This window comes from Panthera tigris, chromosome D3 (assembly GCF_018350195.1).
Source record: "Panthera tigris isolate Pti1 chromosome D3, P.tigris_Pti1_mat1.1, whole genome shotgun sequence".
In the NCBI taxonomy this organism is placed as follows: Eukaryota; Metazoa; Chordata; class Mammalia; order Carnivora; family Felidae; genus Panthera; species Panthera tigris.
Window position 1 is genome coordinate 41,042,365 of NC_056671.1, and position 17,503 is coordinate 41,059,867.

The following is a 17,503-nucleotide window of genomic DNA, read 5'->3' on the forward strand; positions in this document are numbered from 1 at the left end:
GGAAGAGAAAACAGTGACAAACTACCGAAAACAATGTTACAAAGGGATGCCATAAATGCCTTTTCTCATAAGAGCTTTAGAACAGTACTTAACTGGTGGAATTATAAGACTTGATTCAAAACTTTGGAAGCAAAGCAATCAGTATTTGCTATATTAGTTATGAGGAACCTAAAAACTTTTCAGCCATTAGATTCTTCAAATATTGCCTTATGATCTTTTTCTCCCTCCACTCTGGCACTGTAATTAGACTTTTTTTTTTTTTTTTTTTTAGATTTTCTCATTCTGTCCTGCATGACTCTCAACTTCCTCCTCCTCCTCTTACAGTCATTCCTTCCCCATAGGCTGCAGTCTGGACAATTTTTCTGACCTATTTTCTGATTCACTAATTCTCTATTATACTGTTTAACCTTCCCAGTATTTCATGTTTATGTGTATTTTCTAGTTTTAGAAGCTCTTTGATTTTCTCAAGTCAACTTGCTCTTTTCTTATTTTTGACACTTTTCTTGAATTGTATTAAACATATTTAAGAAAAATATTTGCTTTTACGTTCACTATGGAAATTATTTCAGGTTTGAGATAAAGGTGAATTCTTCCAGAGACAATCTGTTTCCTCCAAACAGATATCTAAGGACACTACCAGTCCAGCACCATGTCAAATCAAATGTTTACCTTGAGATTTTTCAGACCACCCAAGTATTATGAATACAGGTTGCAAACAGACAGAGGCCAATTTATTTATATTGATGAATTCTCAGGAAAATGGTTTGATTTTGTTTTTTTCCCTTTTCCACCTATTGCCAAGGTTCAAAAGAGGTAATTTTCTTGCAGTCTCCAGAGGCACTTGGAGTTGAGATCAAAGTGACAGTTTTTTCTGTTCAACTTACACTAAGGTTTAGCCCTTTGGGGGATCCAGTTTATTGGGAAAGGGATCTTTTATCATATTCCCCACTCTGGTTAAAGCCCTGGGTTTTGTCTCTTACCCTCTGAGTCTCTCAAAGGAATGAAAAATAATGCTCTAGTTCAATTACTTTGACAAATGTTCTCTAGGCAAATCCTGGCTTTAGAGTTCTGTTTATCTGAGTTCCACCTTCACTTAGAAATCCTACTTTCTTGACAGTTCATACCTTACAATATATAACCTACGTAGCCAGAAACAGCCTTTTAGTTTATCCTTGCAGGAATTTCCTCTGAGTTGTCTCTGATAGCCCTCAGTGCCTAGCACTGTGCCTGGTGGTATGCTGGAGTCAGTGTTTATCAAGTCAAGAGAGCAAACTCTCCTGAGCGTCTCATTCAGTGGCTACACATAGGCCACTGGAAATCAGCCATGATGGAGGATTTACACCTTGGGCAAAAGCTACAAACCAGGGTCCTATCACCCCACTCACCAGAGAGCCAGTTGTTCAACATTTAATAGCATCCACTATGTCTCATACACATTGTCTAAATACTGACTGAACTAGAATCTTCCAGTTACTATCCAATTTGTTACTTCTATTCTCACTAGTAAGATTCCATGTTGTCATGACATTTAATGGGTATGACTTCTACTCTATAATTTAGGATATATACACATTCTAACCACTACCAGAATATAGTACCTTCTCCATCCACAAGTGTTCGCTGGTACAATATGTTACAAGTCATTATTGGGCTCCCATGGAAACATTCATCAATATGCCAAATACTACTCCCCAATTAGTTGCGTAATTTTCAGTAATCTCGCTAACTCAGCTCTCCTAAATCAGAGTACATTTATTATTTCTTCTTAACTGGGTGCAAAGAAAAACTTCTCGGTTCTAGTTCTGCCATAAGTGGATGTGATTTGGTACACATCCATTATTTTTCCTGAGCTTAAGAAGAGCCCTTTGAAAATCCATCCTTCAGAGATTTCTCATTTAGAAAGTGGAAGCATATCATCTCTAAGGTACCCACGATTCTAGAATACACTATTTGTAGATACTGGCTAGTATTTTAAACTGGCCTCTGTTTTCTCTTACATAATTGCAAATATTCTTACTCATTTTCAGTTATAGTAATCTGAGAGCCTATAATGTTTTTCATACATGTTTACTACCTGGTATTTCCGAACTCCTAACACTATACTTACTAAACTTAATACTTCTTTTGTATCAAAGAATTCAAGACCTCTGGATCTCAGATACAGACAGAACTTTCCTTTACTGGAATTTTACCATATTCCAGGCTCTTAGCTTAATGCTTTATGTGTATTATTTTATTCAATCTCTGGAAGTGCCCTTTGAAAAGCCATCCTTCAGAGATTTCCTTTTTTATAAGTAAAACTTAAAAGTAATATAGAAGTGATAATCCTTAGCACATCCAACAGTAAACAACATATTCTTTCAGTTTGTTTAAAGTAACACAAGAATATTTTTAAATTAACTAAAACATTTTTTGAGTATAGTTGACACACATTACATTAGTTTCAAGCCACAACATAGTGATTCGACATCTCTATAGTTATGCTGTGCTAACCGTAAGTGTAGCTACCGTCTGTCATCACAGACCGCTATCACAGTAGAACAGACTAAATTCCCTATGATGTCTTTTAATCCCACAGTTTATTCATTCCATAACTGGAAGTCTGTATCTCCCACTCCTCTCTACTCATTTTTCCCTTCCCCTCACCACCATAAGCTTATTCTTTAAGACAGTAACATCTTACACATAATTTTGCAACTTTTCAACAAAATGTATTTTATACATCTTCCTTGTTAGGAGAAGGAAATTTATTATATTCTTTTTAACAGCAACATATACTCTACTGTATACATTACTATAATGGAATTGCCCAATTTTAAATGATGGACATTTAAGACTGTTTCCAAAGTTTCCCGTTTTAAATTCTTTTAATACCCTAATAGATATTCTTGTACACATCTTCATATACTTGTGGGAGTGTGTCTGTAAGATAAATTATTTTAACACTTTGTGATGGTATAAAGATGGCTGCAAATTCTTTGCCCCTTCTCCCATGGAGAAGGGAGAGTCTATTCCTACCTCCCCCTTGGATCTGGGCTGGCCAGATTCTGAGCTATGAAATGTACGTTCTGAGGATGGGACTTAAGAGAGCTACAGCTTCTGTCTTAACTGCTTGGAACACCCCTTCTTGGAACCCAGATGCCATTTGAAAAAACCCAAGCAGTCACAAGAAGAGACTCACATGAAAAGACCCACGTGTGTCAGCCTACAGCCCCAGCTGAGTGCCCAGCCAGCAGCCAGTATCAACTAGTCAGTGTGAGTAGGAGATAAAGTAGGAACTAATTTCAAGGAAATTAATAATAATAAGGGAAATAAGAAAATAAAAATAATTTCAAGGAAATATTTCTAACCCTGGACATGCTAGGTGATTTTTCATCTCCAGCCTGCTCAGTAACCAAAATGTTCTTCAAAAAGAAATGAAGAACCTCAGAACAAAGATCAAACCCAGTGCCTCGCCAGTAAAATGTACCCTAAGGGTCAAAATGAAATTAAAGATGTCCCTTTGTTAAGACCTCAGATATAAGGCCCTGCTTCCTAGATTCTTAGGTAGACAAAAGGGTTTCTTAAAAAAAAAATTTTTTTTTAAATAGGTCCACGTCCAGCATGGAGCCCAATGTGGGGCTTGAACTCACAACCCTGAGATCAAGACCTGAGCTGAGATTGAGAGTTGGATGGCTAACTGACTGAGCCACCCAGACACCCCTAAAAGTTCTTAAAGGCATTATACCACAACACCCTGGGGTGGCAGTTTGAGAACAGTGACAACAGAAGATAGTGCCAGCTGAGCCTCTGACCAGACTCGGCTGAATTCCCAGAAAGTAACCAGCACCAACTGCCAGCTGTGTGAGTGAGGCACTCTGGAGTTCCCACCATCCCAAGTGTAACTAGACAACACTCCAACTAGCTAACACTATTTGGAGACACCCACAGAGACCTGAAAACTAATATGTTGGTATTGTTTAAAGCTACTAACCTTTGCAGTGTTTGCTAGGTAGCAATAGATAACTGAAACATTTATATCGCCAAACTGCCCTTCAAAGGTGTTATGGATTGAATTGTGTCCCTCAAAGTTCCTATGTTAATGTCTTAACCCCTCAGGTCCTCAAATGTGATCTTAACTTGAAGACGGCGTCTTTATAGAAGTCATCAAATTAAAATGAGGTTATAAGGTTGGGCCCATAATCCAACAAGTGGTGTCTTTAGAAGAAGGGGATATAGATACGCATGGATGTGAAGAGACACAGGGAGGACTATCCACAAACCAACGAAGGAGGCCTGGAATAGATCCTTTCCTCACAGCCCTCACAAAGAATCGATACTGCCCACACCTTGAATTTGGATTTCAAGACTCTGGAAGTGTAAGTCAATGAATTTCTATTGTTTAAGCTTCTTAGTCTGTGGTACTTTGTCAAAGCAGCCCTAACAATAAGTAAAAGCTCCATCAAATTACATTTCCACAAACATTATCTGAGAATATTCTTTTTCCAATACCATCATCAATAGCAGATACTAGTTTTGAGATAATTTCAAATCCCCCAAACATGTCTCATTTTAATTTGTATCCTGGCCCATTCATTCACATACTGTGTCCAGTTTTATGCTGCTTGTCAATTTGCAGGATTTAAATTGGTTTTGAAAAGGTTAGTCATCTGAACATTATCACAAAATTATTCCTATATAGGGCCTTAAAACGTAAAACTTTAAAAACACACATTACAAGTAGAGCTAGAAATTTAAAAAAAAAAATTCAAATACATACCTCTTTTCTGTAATGATTGGCAGCATCCAAATTATCCAAAATAATGGTGTCTCCTAACAGCATACCAAATACTAAAAAAGTTCAATAAATTTTTTAAATTATCATATCTTTGGTCATATTAAAATGTTGGCATACAAAATTTTCTTAGAATGCTGACATCAAAATTTTACCCCTCTAACAAGAAAAAAAAAAAAAGAGAATTAAATATTAATCAAACTAGAACTTATAAAAAAAATAAATACCGTAAATTTCCATAACCAGTAATTTGTATATCTGGATCATAAGTCTTAACATCTGTATTATAAAGTCACTATAGGAGCACCTGGGTGGCTCAGTCAGTTGAGTGTCCAACCTCAGCTCAGGTCATGATCTCACAGTTTGTGAGTTAGAGCCCCACGCTGGGCTCTTTGCTGATGGTGTGGAGCCTACTACCTTGGATTCTCTATCTTCCTCTCTGCGCCTACCACTCCCCTCGCCCCCCACTCTCTCTCAAAAATAAATAAAGTTAAAAAAAAAAGTCACAATTTTCTTTACCTGTTTCACAATGTTCTACGTTGTCTGGAAATGTTAACAAATCTCGGGCAAAGACTGGATCTCCAATGGGTTTAAAATACAATTTTCCATTTCGGTAATGAGGTAGAGGTCTGAATGAAAAGAAATTAAATACTAAAGCAAATATATATTTTTAATTAAAAAACATAATATGAAAAGCATATGTATACGTTGCTTATCATTATTGTGGTCATTTAAATCAATTCCTTATCCACAAGTGACACTCCTAAATGATTAACTATGAGAATAATATATACTATATAAGAATATCTGTTTAGTTTTATCGGTGCTACTAAAATCAATATAAACTGCTGTTGGGTTTAACAAGGAAAAAAGAAAAGCAGCCTCAAAAGTTGCCCCTAAATGAGATGACTATTTCATGTGGAGAGTGGCCCTAGCACGGATGGGGAAAGAGGCAAGGCCCAAGACAGAGACCCATGTGAGGGAGGGAGATCGAGTACTCTGGCTCCCTGTCCTTTCCATACAGGGTACAGAATCAGCAACGGCAGCCCAGAGAGAACAATGAGATTCAAGAGATGGAGGCTAACTAGACTGTCACGACCTTTCCCTTACACATGGTGCTGGTTTTTGCAAATGTTGAAAGTAGGAGCACTGCAGGGTAGGGGTGGCTCTAGGAGATAGTTATTAACTCAATCTGAGTAAGAGGCACAATACCAGGAATGGAGAGAATAACTAGCTTCTAATGCAAACATTAGCCCCAAATACCAAATTCATACTTTCCCCTAAGTCAAATATTAACTTGGTCTTCACAGATTCTGCAGACAAAAGAAGCCCTCCTAAAGGGAAAAATTATTCATACAAAAAGTATTACCCTCAATGAACACAGGAATTACTGGATTTCCTGTGTTGTTTAAAATGAGTACTGACTAGTAGCGAAGTGGGAGATTTTAAAAGCAGACAGATTTGAGTTCAAATTCTGGTTGTTTCCTCAAATCATTTTTAGATCACAAAATGAAATTAATATGTTAGTTTAATAACATTCATATATAATATTAATAGAGGTCCCATTCTCCATCAAGTCCCTATTCCTACCCAATTGTACAACTTTGTTTATAAGTCTGAGAAAATTATTCATTAATACTCCATTATACATTTTACTTTGTTTTGTTACCATTTCCTTCTAGTCTTTTAAGCTCAAAATCAGAGTACACATAAAGCATTTTTAAATTTAGATAAAAAATGCCTAATTGGTTTGCATAGTTATTCCTTAAAAACATACTTTGAAAAGTAAATTGAGGAAGTAATTAAAACTAGATTTATATTAAAATAATAATACAACATTCTAACCAGTCTTTTACATTTCAACTTTGCTATTGGCAGTTCCAATGCAGACCTTCTCTACCTAAATGATGACTGCTTTTCTTCACAGGACATAAACAGGACAAAAGACATGAATCTACACTCCTACTCCAAATAAAAGAGTTTTGTATTTCATCAATGATATTGACATCCTTCCTGTTACAAAAGCCAAAAACTTGCTTTGGATTTGTGTGCGCATGTGTGACTTATACACAAATAACATTTAGTTGGCAAATTATACATGCCCAGCATATTTGATTAAATTCACTGCAATACTCATCTTAATGAAGTATATTCATTTGTAAAGAAGGTAAAGATACCCTAGTTAATGTGAGTCACTGCTCAGTTTGTTTTAGGCATCTTTTACAGAAACCATTTCAAAATTAAGCACTTCGGTAACAGAAAAGTGATTTCAGAAAAAAATCATTACTCCCACTTTTTTCTAACCTTTTCCAATCTGGAAGAGTCTTCTTATAAATAGAATCAAGGGGCAACACCTGCTGACGACCTTGGGTTTCATCATAGATACGACGTGCAGCATCAGTGGTCAGGGTGACAACACAGTCCATGTCACTCGCCAGATGCCAAGAAATAACCATTGCGGCTCTGTCATCTTCAATTTGTGCCAGGTGTGCAATCTACAACCCATTTTTTAAAAATCAGGTAAAAAACTTTTAAATATATAAAAATTTGATATTAAGTATTTTAAAAACCCACATCTAAACAGCAAAAACTTTTCTGAAATACTCACATGAAAATTCTCAAACTATAAAAGCTTACTGGCTTAAATAGTTAACGGTCTATTCTGCTATTAAATTTTGGAAAAACTGTTTCACAGAGTAAACTCCTGTAAACTTTGCAAATGAGCAAGGAAAAAATACTTAGAATGTTATTAGCTAATTAATGATATATATGATACCTTCACTACTGGGATAGATCTTAATTGATAAAATAACCATAAAAAAATAAATACATATGAAGGATTAAGATTCAACTAAACATAGTTATACATCACATACCCTCTAAGTAGACACCTCACTCCAATATACAGTATTTCTTTCAGAAAACAAATCTAAATGTCACAAATAAGAATAGTTTCTTCTGCTTATAAGAACACACTGGAACTTAGAATAAAGTTACTTTCCTATTTACAAATACTTCAGTATTTGTACATTCTTCTTTTTTAACTTTTTTTAAAAATGTTATTTATTTTTGAAGGAGAGAGAGACAGAGCATGAACGGGGGAGGAACAGAGAGAGAGAGAGGGAGACACAGAATTTGAAGCAGGCTCCAGGCTCTAAGCTGTCAGCACAAAGACTGATGCGGGGCTCGAACCCATAAACTGTGAGATCATTACCTGAGCCAAGCTGGATGCTCAACTGACTGAGCCACTCAGGCGCCCCTAGTTACAAACATTCTCGCTCAAAGTCCAACAAGATTGAAATTTTGAGGCCAGCTTCAAAACCTCATTCACTGCATCGTTATGGTAGCATCTATCCTTTACTCTTACCTGACCAGGTTGCAAAAACATGCCCTAGCAATGAAAATGTCCTGTCACTGTTAGAAACATCACAATGTCTACTCTTGTTTTCTAATCCTCTAAGTTAGTGGAATAAAGGTAAGAAGAGAGATATGCAAAGAAACTAGTATATGTAAATGAAGATTTAAAAAAATGTTCTAACAAACAAAGGAAGGATTAGAAGAGGCAAATCAAAGTAAGTGACCTCATTCTACTTGTGACCACATGTGTGAGGACAGGTGCCCATTCTGTGGTTGTTCTACAAGTACCCTGATCTTATAAATGGGTTATTTCTTAATAAAGATATAATTGGAAGTTCTCACTAGGCTCCTTAACATTACACTTTCTTCTTAAACTTTCAGGTGATGTGAAGTATATATAGGATTTTCTTTTCCAAAAACACAATCCTGTAGAAAACACGAACCATTTTACTTGTGTACCATATACAGTGTTCTGTTCATTCAAGCTTTAACTATTTTTCAGCTCTTTTAAGCCCACCCTAGCCATTTTTCATGGATGTCATGACTTCTTTCTCAGGAATGGGAGATGAATGGCACTTAAAGGAAAGAAATACAGGGGCGCCTGGGTGGCTCAGTCGGTTAGGTGGCCGACTTCGGCTCAGGTCATGATCTCACAGTCCGTTGAGTTCGAGCCCCACGTCGGGCTCTGTGCTGTCAGCTCAGAGCCTGGAGCCTGTTTCAGATTCTGTGTCTCCCTCTCTCTGACCCTCCCCCGTTCATGCTCTCTCTTTGTCTCAAAAATAAATAAACGTTAAAAAAAAAAGAGAAAGAAATACAGACGGGATTTCAAGGTATTTGGAATTCAGGAGAGGAAGACTAAAACATCCAAGTTAACTAAGGTATTCACAATTACAAAAATAAACACATTATAAAGTCTAGGTGAAAAATCTCCTCTTGTCCCTTACTATATTCCATAATTATTAATTCTAGTTTAGAATTATACCAGAATAAATACAAGAATTTTTTTTTTTCCTAGAGGAATCAAGGAAGATTAAGCATGATATGGAGGGAGTAGAAATTTTTCTCTTGATGGTTGGGAGAGGACTTGTATTCTGAGAAGCCAAAGAAGAAATTATGTAAAATGAGATTTCAAAGGTTCTCCCAGATTTTCAAGATCTGTGATGAGAAATATTTGAACGGAAGACTAAAATATATTTATTCTGTTGAAATTTATTTTATGCTTTGGTAAAAATCTTACCTACTGAGCAAGAATTTTGTATCAAATAACCACTGAATGTGTGGACTGTTAGCCTAACATTTAGACTAAGCTTAAATTGTACGACTGCTTCTTCTACAAAGACTACCTCTTTCTATAAATTCTTTAAATGGGTTCTGAGGAATAACAACTTTAAAAAATATAAATCAGAATCTTGTTTTCTAATTTATGAATTTATAACTTAGTTTTTCAGTTTTCATATTTTGGATTTAAGTTATAATGCAACACATTAATGGCAGTGCTACCATTATTGGTTTAGGTAGTACACACAGCTACACACTTTGAGAGTAACCATCACCCTTTCTTTTCACTGTGTAGTTGGCTTGTGGTGCTAGGAAACTGTTTATAAAGAAACTACAATGGACTTTGGAGTCAGAAAAACCTTGGTTTATGTCTAAGTTCTGCCTCTTACTAACTATATATTGACAATTAAATTCCTGAACTTCAATATCCTCATGCAAAACCTAGAAATACTATAAAAAACTCATATAGTGGTTGTAAAAGTAGTATGATGCACATAGGCATAAAGAACACTGATTAACATCCAGACTTTGGAGACAGACTCTGCCTGGAATTGAGTCCATGCTCTGCCGCTTACCCACATGTAATGTAACCTTGAGCAACTTTTTTTTTAATCTCTCTACCTCAGTTTCAGTTTCCTCAATTTTATTTATTTATTTATTTATTTATTTATTTTTTAACGTTTATTTATTTTTGAGAGACAGAAAAAGACAGAGCATGAATGGGGGAGGAGCAGAGAAGAGAGGGAGACACAGAATCTGAAGTAGGCTCCAGGCTCTGAGCTATTAGCACAGAGCCTGATGTGGAGCTCAAACCCACGAACTGCAAAGTCATGACCCGAGCCGAAGTGGGACTAACTCAGCCTAACCAACTGAGCCCACTCAGGTGCCCCTCAGTTTCCTCACTTTTAAAACAGAGGTAAAAGCAGAAAGGAGACATGCATATGAAATGGAAAAGTTCAACAAGTAAAACACAAATACGTAATAACACCACAAACCATAACATCATTAAAAACTAAAGGTGTTGGGGACATCTACAAGAAAAACTTTCTATAAAACAGAATGTTCAGGATTGAATAATCAAAAGATAAAAATGAAAATACAATTCATTTGACAAAAGGAAAAACCAAAGAGGCAAAGAATTAAAGAAGGATGGAACTCTTTTGGCAGCAATTATGTATGAAGTTTTCTGCTATTGTTTTTTAAATTCTAGGAGCACCCCAGAATTCACTAACATTATTAGACTCAGAGAAATTCTTACCTTTTTCTTTTGTTGTCTCACTGAGGTTTGAGTCACATGAAAAGGTCTTGGCTACCTATAAAGTCATCTGACATGAAAGCGTCTCTAAGCAGGTAACAAGCCTCGGACTGAGACATACTAATTTCTGCCACAGCCCTCAAAAGTAAGAATTATGGAATTCCACAATTAGGAAATATGCCAGTTTTGAATTCCACCAAATCTCTATTATGGTAATGAGAACAAGTAATTTATGGGAAAACATTAAAAAGTACAAAAAAACCTGACACTTTTTATTATGATGTTACTTTAAAACACATTTTAAACATAACATAATAAAATTTACTGCCTCTTAAAAGGCTTAAACACAAACCTTTCCCAAAACATCTCCAGTGGCTTTAGTATAGTTTGGAAGAGTACATGATCTTCTAGGTTTTTTCCTCAGTTCTTCCTGTTCTGATAGTTTTCTTTTCAAAAGTGCTTCAATGTGCGGCATCTGTAATTTGTAAAGAAAAATTAACTATAAGACCAATTACTCCTGTACCAGACATCCCAGAATGACAGCAGAAAAATATCAACAATCTGGACAACTCAAGAACATAAAGTCATTACACAGGCATTACTTTAAAAGAATGTGGCTCAATCCCAGACTTTAGGCTCTACTACAAAGCTGTAATCATCAAGACAGCATGGTATTGGCACAAAAACAGACACATAGACCAATGGAATAGAATAGAAACCCCAGAAATAGACCCACAAATGTATGGCCAACTAATCTTTGACAAAGCAGGAAAGAATATCCAATGGAAAAAAGTCTCTTTAACAAATGGTGCTCGGAGAACTGGACAGCAACATGCAGAAAGTTGAAACTAGACCACTTTCTCACACCATTCACAAAAATAAACTCAAAATGGATAAAGGACCTGAATGTGAGACAGGAAACCATCAAAACCCTAGAGGAGAAAGAAGGAAAAGACCTCTCTGACCTCAGCCATAGCAATTTCTTACTTGACACATCCCCAAAGGCAAGGGAATTAAAAGCAAAAATGAACTACTGGGACCTTATGAAGATAAAAAGCTTCTGCAAAGCAAACAAGCAACAAAACTAAAAAGCAACCAACGGAATGGGAAAAGATATTTGCAAATGACATATCGGACAAAGGGCTAGTATCCAAAATCTATAAAGAGCTCACCAAACTCCACACCCGAAAAACAAATAATCCAGTGAAGAAATGGGTAGAAAACATGAATAGACACTTCTCTAAAGAAGACATCCGGATGGCCAACAGGCACATGAAAAGATGCTCAACGTCGCTCCTTATCAGGGAAATACAAATCAAAACCACACTCAGATATCACCTCACGCCAGTCAGAGTGGCCAAAATGAACAAATCAGGAGACTATAGATGCTGGAGAGGATGTGGAGAAACGGGAACCCTCTTGCACCGTTGGTGGGAATGCAAATTGGTGCAGCCACTCTGGAAACAGTGTGCAGGTTCCTCAAAAAATTAAAAATAGACCTACCCTATGACCCAGCAATAGCACTACTAGGAATTTACCCAAGGGATACAGGAGTACTGATGCATAGGGGCACTTGTACCCCAATGTTTATAGCAGCACTCTCAACAATAGCCAAATTATGGAAAGAGCCTAAATGTCCATCAACTGATGAATGGATAAAGAAATTGTGGTTTATATACACAATGGAGTACTACGTGGCAATGAGAAAGAATGAAATATGGCGCTTTGTAGCAACATGGATGGAACTGGAGAGTGTGATGCTAAGTGAAATAAGTCATACAGAGAAAGACAGATACCATATGGTTTCACTCTTATGTGGATCCTGAGAAACTTAACAGAAACCCATGGGGTAGGGGAAGGAAAAAAAAAAGAGGTTAGAGTGGAAGAGAGCCAAAGCATAAGAGATTCTTAAAAACTGCCAACCCTCAACTGAGTTGATGGGGGGTGGGAGGGAGGGAAGGGTGGGTAATGAGGTATTGAGGAGGACACCTTTTGGGATGAGCACTGGGTGTTGTATGGAAACCAATATGACAATAAATTTCATATATTGAGAAAAAAAAAAAAGAATGTGGCTACAGAAATGTAAAGCTTCCACCTCACTGACTTTATCTTAGTTAAGAAATATATAACCTACGATAGGATTTCTCTTTTGTTACACACAAAGAAACAGAAGTTTAAAAAAAAACCCTATTGTCATGTTCTCGCATTTTCTTTGCCACCACATATACTGGTTATAACTTATGCAGCCCCTTCAATGCAGTTCTCAAATTGGTGGATTATTAATTTCACTTATTGGGGTCATTACATTAGAAATACAAGTTGCAATTTCTTTGAAAAAAGCACTCTATCATTTTGTTAGTCCTTTTAATGGTTAGTAAGTGATTAGACTGCAATCCACATGTCTTGGTACCCCTGCAACAAGAGTGCCTATAACATTCTAAATAAAAATGGATGGCAAAAAAAAAAAAAATTATAGACTAGAATTTAATTAAAAAAATTTTTTTACATATACTTGGAAACTGTACCTGCTGTGTTGTAGGAATGTCAATATTATGTGTTTTTAGTTCAGTTTGCAACTGAGCCTCTTTTAATTTTGCTTCTTCAACTCGGCCTAAAATTAAAAACAAACCTGTATCAATTTGTAATAACCCCCAAAAGACAGTTTTTGAAAAATATTTTCAATCTCTTGTTTTTTTTTCCTTTTTGATTGATGCTAAAATAACATATATAGTAACTATTTTAGAAATTCAAAATGAAACAAAGTCTAAAATTAAGATTTGGACCTAATACACAAAAATAAAAAACAAATTCAATAGGGTTATGGAAGATATTATATACTACACAAAAATAAAAAATACACAAAATAAAAAACAAATTCAATACGGTTAAGGAAGATATTATATACTAATACTGCAAACTCCAAGTAATCTTAGATAAATCATTTAATTCTAATCCACATGACTATGCATAACATACACAATTGCCTAAAGGTTGTGACAAGAACCAAATAAGACTTTATAAAAATAATTTTTACTGCTATTACTGACGTATTATCATCATCCTATTTAGCTCTAAATATCGTTCATCTTAGATATACAAAAGTGTGTACTCTGAGGCAGGCAGAACAAATTTGTTGGTTAATGGTTCAACATTTTAATTATGTAATTAACACAAAGCCAAAAACCATAGTGAAAAACTCAAATAGAAAAACATAAATGATTCAGCAAATGCCTTATCTTAACAATATTCAAAACTTATTAAAAATTGCAGCAAATGTTGTGTGCACTGACTTACAAGTAACTTATGTATTTCTATACAAGTGTGCGCTGCCCTGTACACCTCCATGGTGTGACATACTTCAGATATTTTAAGTAAAATACAAGACTCAATACATGACTCAAATTAAAAATTAAAACACCTATCACTTCCGCAGTAATACTGTCTTTCAATATCTTTTGCCAGAACCTGAAGCTGGATATAAACATCATTATCACGTCAAATGCCTTAAACTTATACAGATATCTAATAAAAAAAAAAAAAATTCAAATTTTTATAGGTAAGCAGAATATAAATTTATTTAAAATGATGGAATACATCATCCTAAGACCAAATAACTAATAAGGTATTATTGCCTTACTTACACCATTGTTGCAGTGTTCTGCAGTTTACTTGTAGTTCAGGAAAGCAAACAATTTTTGTTTCTCATGGTCTCAACTTTCTGCCTTACATTCCCCAAAACCAATTTTTTTTTTTTATTACCTTTGAATACAAAATGACTTACACTTCATTTCATCAAGAAGCTGTTTGCTGGCTTCAAATAAACTTCTGTACATTATAATATTCTTAGATACCTGGTCCTTTTCTTTTGTAAGTGCTGCCATTTGTTGCTGCTTCTTAACATCTAAGAAAAACATTCAGATGATTTACTTCAAACAATCCTAAAATTGTGACTTTTCCAAAATATGTCATAATTAGAGAACTAAAAAGCACCAGGTTAATGGAAAGCAAAACAAGGTTATCTGAAGAACCACAAGAATAAGAAAAATCCTCTATTTTCCTAAAATCTTACCATTGTAAAACATAAAGGGTAGGATATATGGTTCTAATGTTCTTGATAGAGCAGGTAGCTGAGGCTCAAATATAATAAAATATTCAGTACTATCTCTTCCAGGACTACTTTCTGCCAGCACTAGATTCTGTAAAAAGAAAAAAAAAAAAAACCAGTAAGGAAAAACAAGATTTAAGAATGTATATGTCAACGTATAAATGTTATGTATCTCATTGTCTTCTATTTCCAAGTGGTAAACGTTCAAGGCAAAAGGCATTGACTGATCCTTAAGATCCATTAAACATTCACTAAAACATCAGCACCACCCAAGACATAAAACTTTTTACCTTTTGGTACTGGTTTGAAAGTCAAATGATCTTATCAATAAATACATTATACAAAAATTATATATAATAGATAATTATAAGAAAAAGTATCTTTTCTTTCAGAACGCAAGTATCAACGGCCACTTACTGTCTTGACTTGCAAAGTCTTCTTGATGCCAACCTTTAAGAAGTTGAAGCAGTGTGAAACAGCTGATGGCATGAAAGTTATAAAAACAATCACAAAGACATGCCCAAAGCCCAATGCTGAGTTTAAGTTACAGCTGTTACCATGGAAATAGACCCACTAGTCCCAGGTGACCAAACAAAAGATCCTAAAAAGCTTGAAAGATTTGTTTTCTTTTTAATTATATTTTCATTAATGCACACACAAAAACACTTCTGATATATTTTAGCTTAAGACCATAGCACATAACAATACTGCAAATTATAGTTACCTCCTAAATTATTTATTACATTCTTATAGGAAACAAGGATACTAGCTGTTTCACTAGTTTTACACTACTAGTACAATTCACTGATAGAGAAGTAGAATTTTTAAAAGTTTACATTGGTAAAAATAGTGTAGAAAAATCCATGAAATAAAATTACAAATAAACTACAGATAACAATTTTCTTTCCAAGGAATACAGAATACAAGCCCACCATTAAACCAAGGCGCAATCACACATAATTTCTGAAAATTGTTTTCAATGTATTTACATGAATAGTCACACAAAAATAAAATACAAGTCACATTTTAAAAATATATAAACTGAACTTCATAGTTCAGCAGTTGGCTTTTAGCAAGGAGTCTGACTTGTTGCCAATGCAAGTGAATGTCTAGATAGCACTTTGTAAAATTTATGGAATGGTATAGGTATACTACACTATATCCTCTCATCAGGTGAACAATTAATTTGCTTACAAATTTTAAACTAGTATTTATAAATACAGCAAAGAAAATATCTTTCAGTATTTCTATGTATGTTCTCTAGAATAATGAGAAACAGAACTCATTAAAAACACTATTTTAATAGGTACTATCAAATTTCCCTTCAAAAAGCCCATCAATTTATCCTCTCATCATTAGAGTGTAAAAATACCTAGTTTCCCTGAGGCTGGCCAACACTTAATTATCAAGTTTCCCCCCTCCACCCAATGAAATGGATTAAAAAGAACCAGTCATTATTGGTTAGCATGTCTCTGACTGGTGTTAAGGTTATGCTTCTTGTTTATTGGCCCTTTATATTTTCTCTTCCATTAACTGCCTGCTCATATTCTTCAGTGATTTATTTTTCTACTAGATTGTCTTTCTTCTTATTGATTTACAGGAAGTTCTTAAGGAGATTTAGAAATATGTTTAATATACCTAGCCCAATACTGGTGTGAGTGCACTGCAGTATTTCTACACAATTTAATTAAAAACATTTTTATTGTACAGTCATATAATGAATCTCTACATGCCCACCCTTCAGGGTCAATAACTGTCAATATGTTGCCACTATTCTTTTAATTCTGTTCAAGATAAGATTATGGTACATAAAGTTTTAACTTTTTATGTTGTTAAATATAAAATCTTTTCTTTTATGTATTACTACGGAGGCCCTTCCTGGAGCACCTGGGTGTCAGTCAGTTATGCGTTCAACTTCAGCTCAGGTTGTGACCTCAGGTTGTAACCTCACAGTTCGTGAGTTTGAGCACCGCATCGGGTTCTCGACTATCAGCTTGGAGCCTGGAGCTGTGTCTCCTGCTCTCAAAAATAAATAAACATTAAAAAAAAAAAAAAATAAGAGAAGGCCCTTCCTATTTCAAAGTTTTATGGTTTGTAACCTCTGATGTACAGCTTAGCAAGAGAAAAGGATACAAAGAATAATGGAAATGAAGAGAACTGAAGAGTCCGTTAGTGGATCCAAGCATAAATGGGAATTTGGAATATGGGGAACGAACAAATCCATAGTGGAATAAAAGTTAGAAATCTTTTTCAGAAATTTCTAGGGGCACCTAGGTGGCTCAGTCAGTTAAGCGTCCAACTCTTGATTTTGGCTCAGGTCCTGATCTTATAGTTTGTGTGTTTGAGCCCTGCGTTAGGCTCTGCACTGATAGTGTGGAGCCTACTTGGGATTCTCTTTCCCTGCCCCTCCCCCTGCTGTGCGCTCGCTCTCTCTCTCTCTCTCTCTCTCTCTAAATAAAAAAACTTTAAAAATTTTCTTAATGTTTACTTTTAGGAGGGAGAAAGGGAGGGAGGGAGGGAGAGAGAAGGAGGGAGGGGGAGAGAGAGAGAGAGAGAGAGAGAGAGAGACAGAAACAGAAACAGAGACAGAGTGTGAGCGGGGGAGGGGCAAAGAGAGAGGGAGACACAGAATCTGAAGCAGGCTCCAGGCTCCGAGCTGTCAGTACAGAGCCCGATGCAGGGCTTGAAACCATGAACTGTGAGATCATGACCTGAGCCTAAGTCAGACACTTAA

The 17,503-nt window shown here is 35.6% G+C and overlaps 1 protein-coding gene across 4 annotated transcripts in view; it reads right to left on the reverse strand.

Annotated features, from left to right (window-relative positions):
• SMCHD1 (structural maintenance of chromosomes flexible hinge domain containing 1) overlaps nucleotides 1-17,503 on the reverse strand; it is a 169,622-nt gene that overhangs the window by 33,637 nt on the left and 118,482 nt on the right. For 2 of the 4 annotated variants that reach the window (XR_006209810.1, XM_007089496.3), the window contains exons 38-44: nucleotides 14,734-14,860; nucleotides 14,446-14,565; nucleotides 13,190-13,275; nucleotides 11,017-11,139; nucleotides 7,079-7,269; nucleotides 5,294-5,403; nucleotides 4,760-4,830 (exon numbers count right to left, since the gene is read on the reverse strand). Coding sequence is in view for 3 of the 4 variants with exons in the window: in XM_007089496.3 (XP_007089558.1) it covers nucleotides 4,760-4,830; nucleotides 5,294-5,403; nucleotides 7,079-7,269; nucleotides 11,017-11,139; nucleotides 13,190-13,275; nucleotides 14,446-14,565; nucleotides 14,734-14,860 (828 nt within the window). In the remaining variant the exon portion in view is untranslated. Of the gene's footprint in view, nucleotides 1-4,759; nucleotides 4,831-4,850; nucleotides 4,934-5,293; nucleotides 5,404-7,078; nucleotides 7,270-11,016; nucleotides 11,140-13,189; nucleotides 13,276-14,423; nucleotides 14,566-14,733; nucleotides 14,861-17,503 lie in introns of those variants that run through there. The other 2 variants (XM_042961837.1, XM_042961838.1) reach the window with 2 other exon arrangements.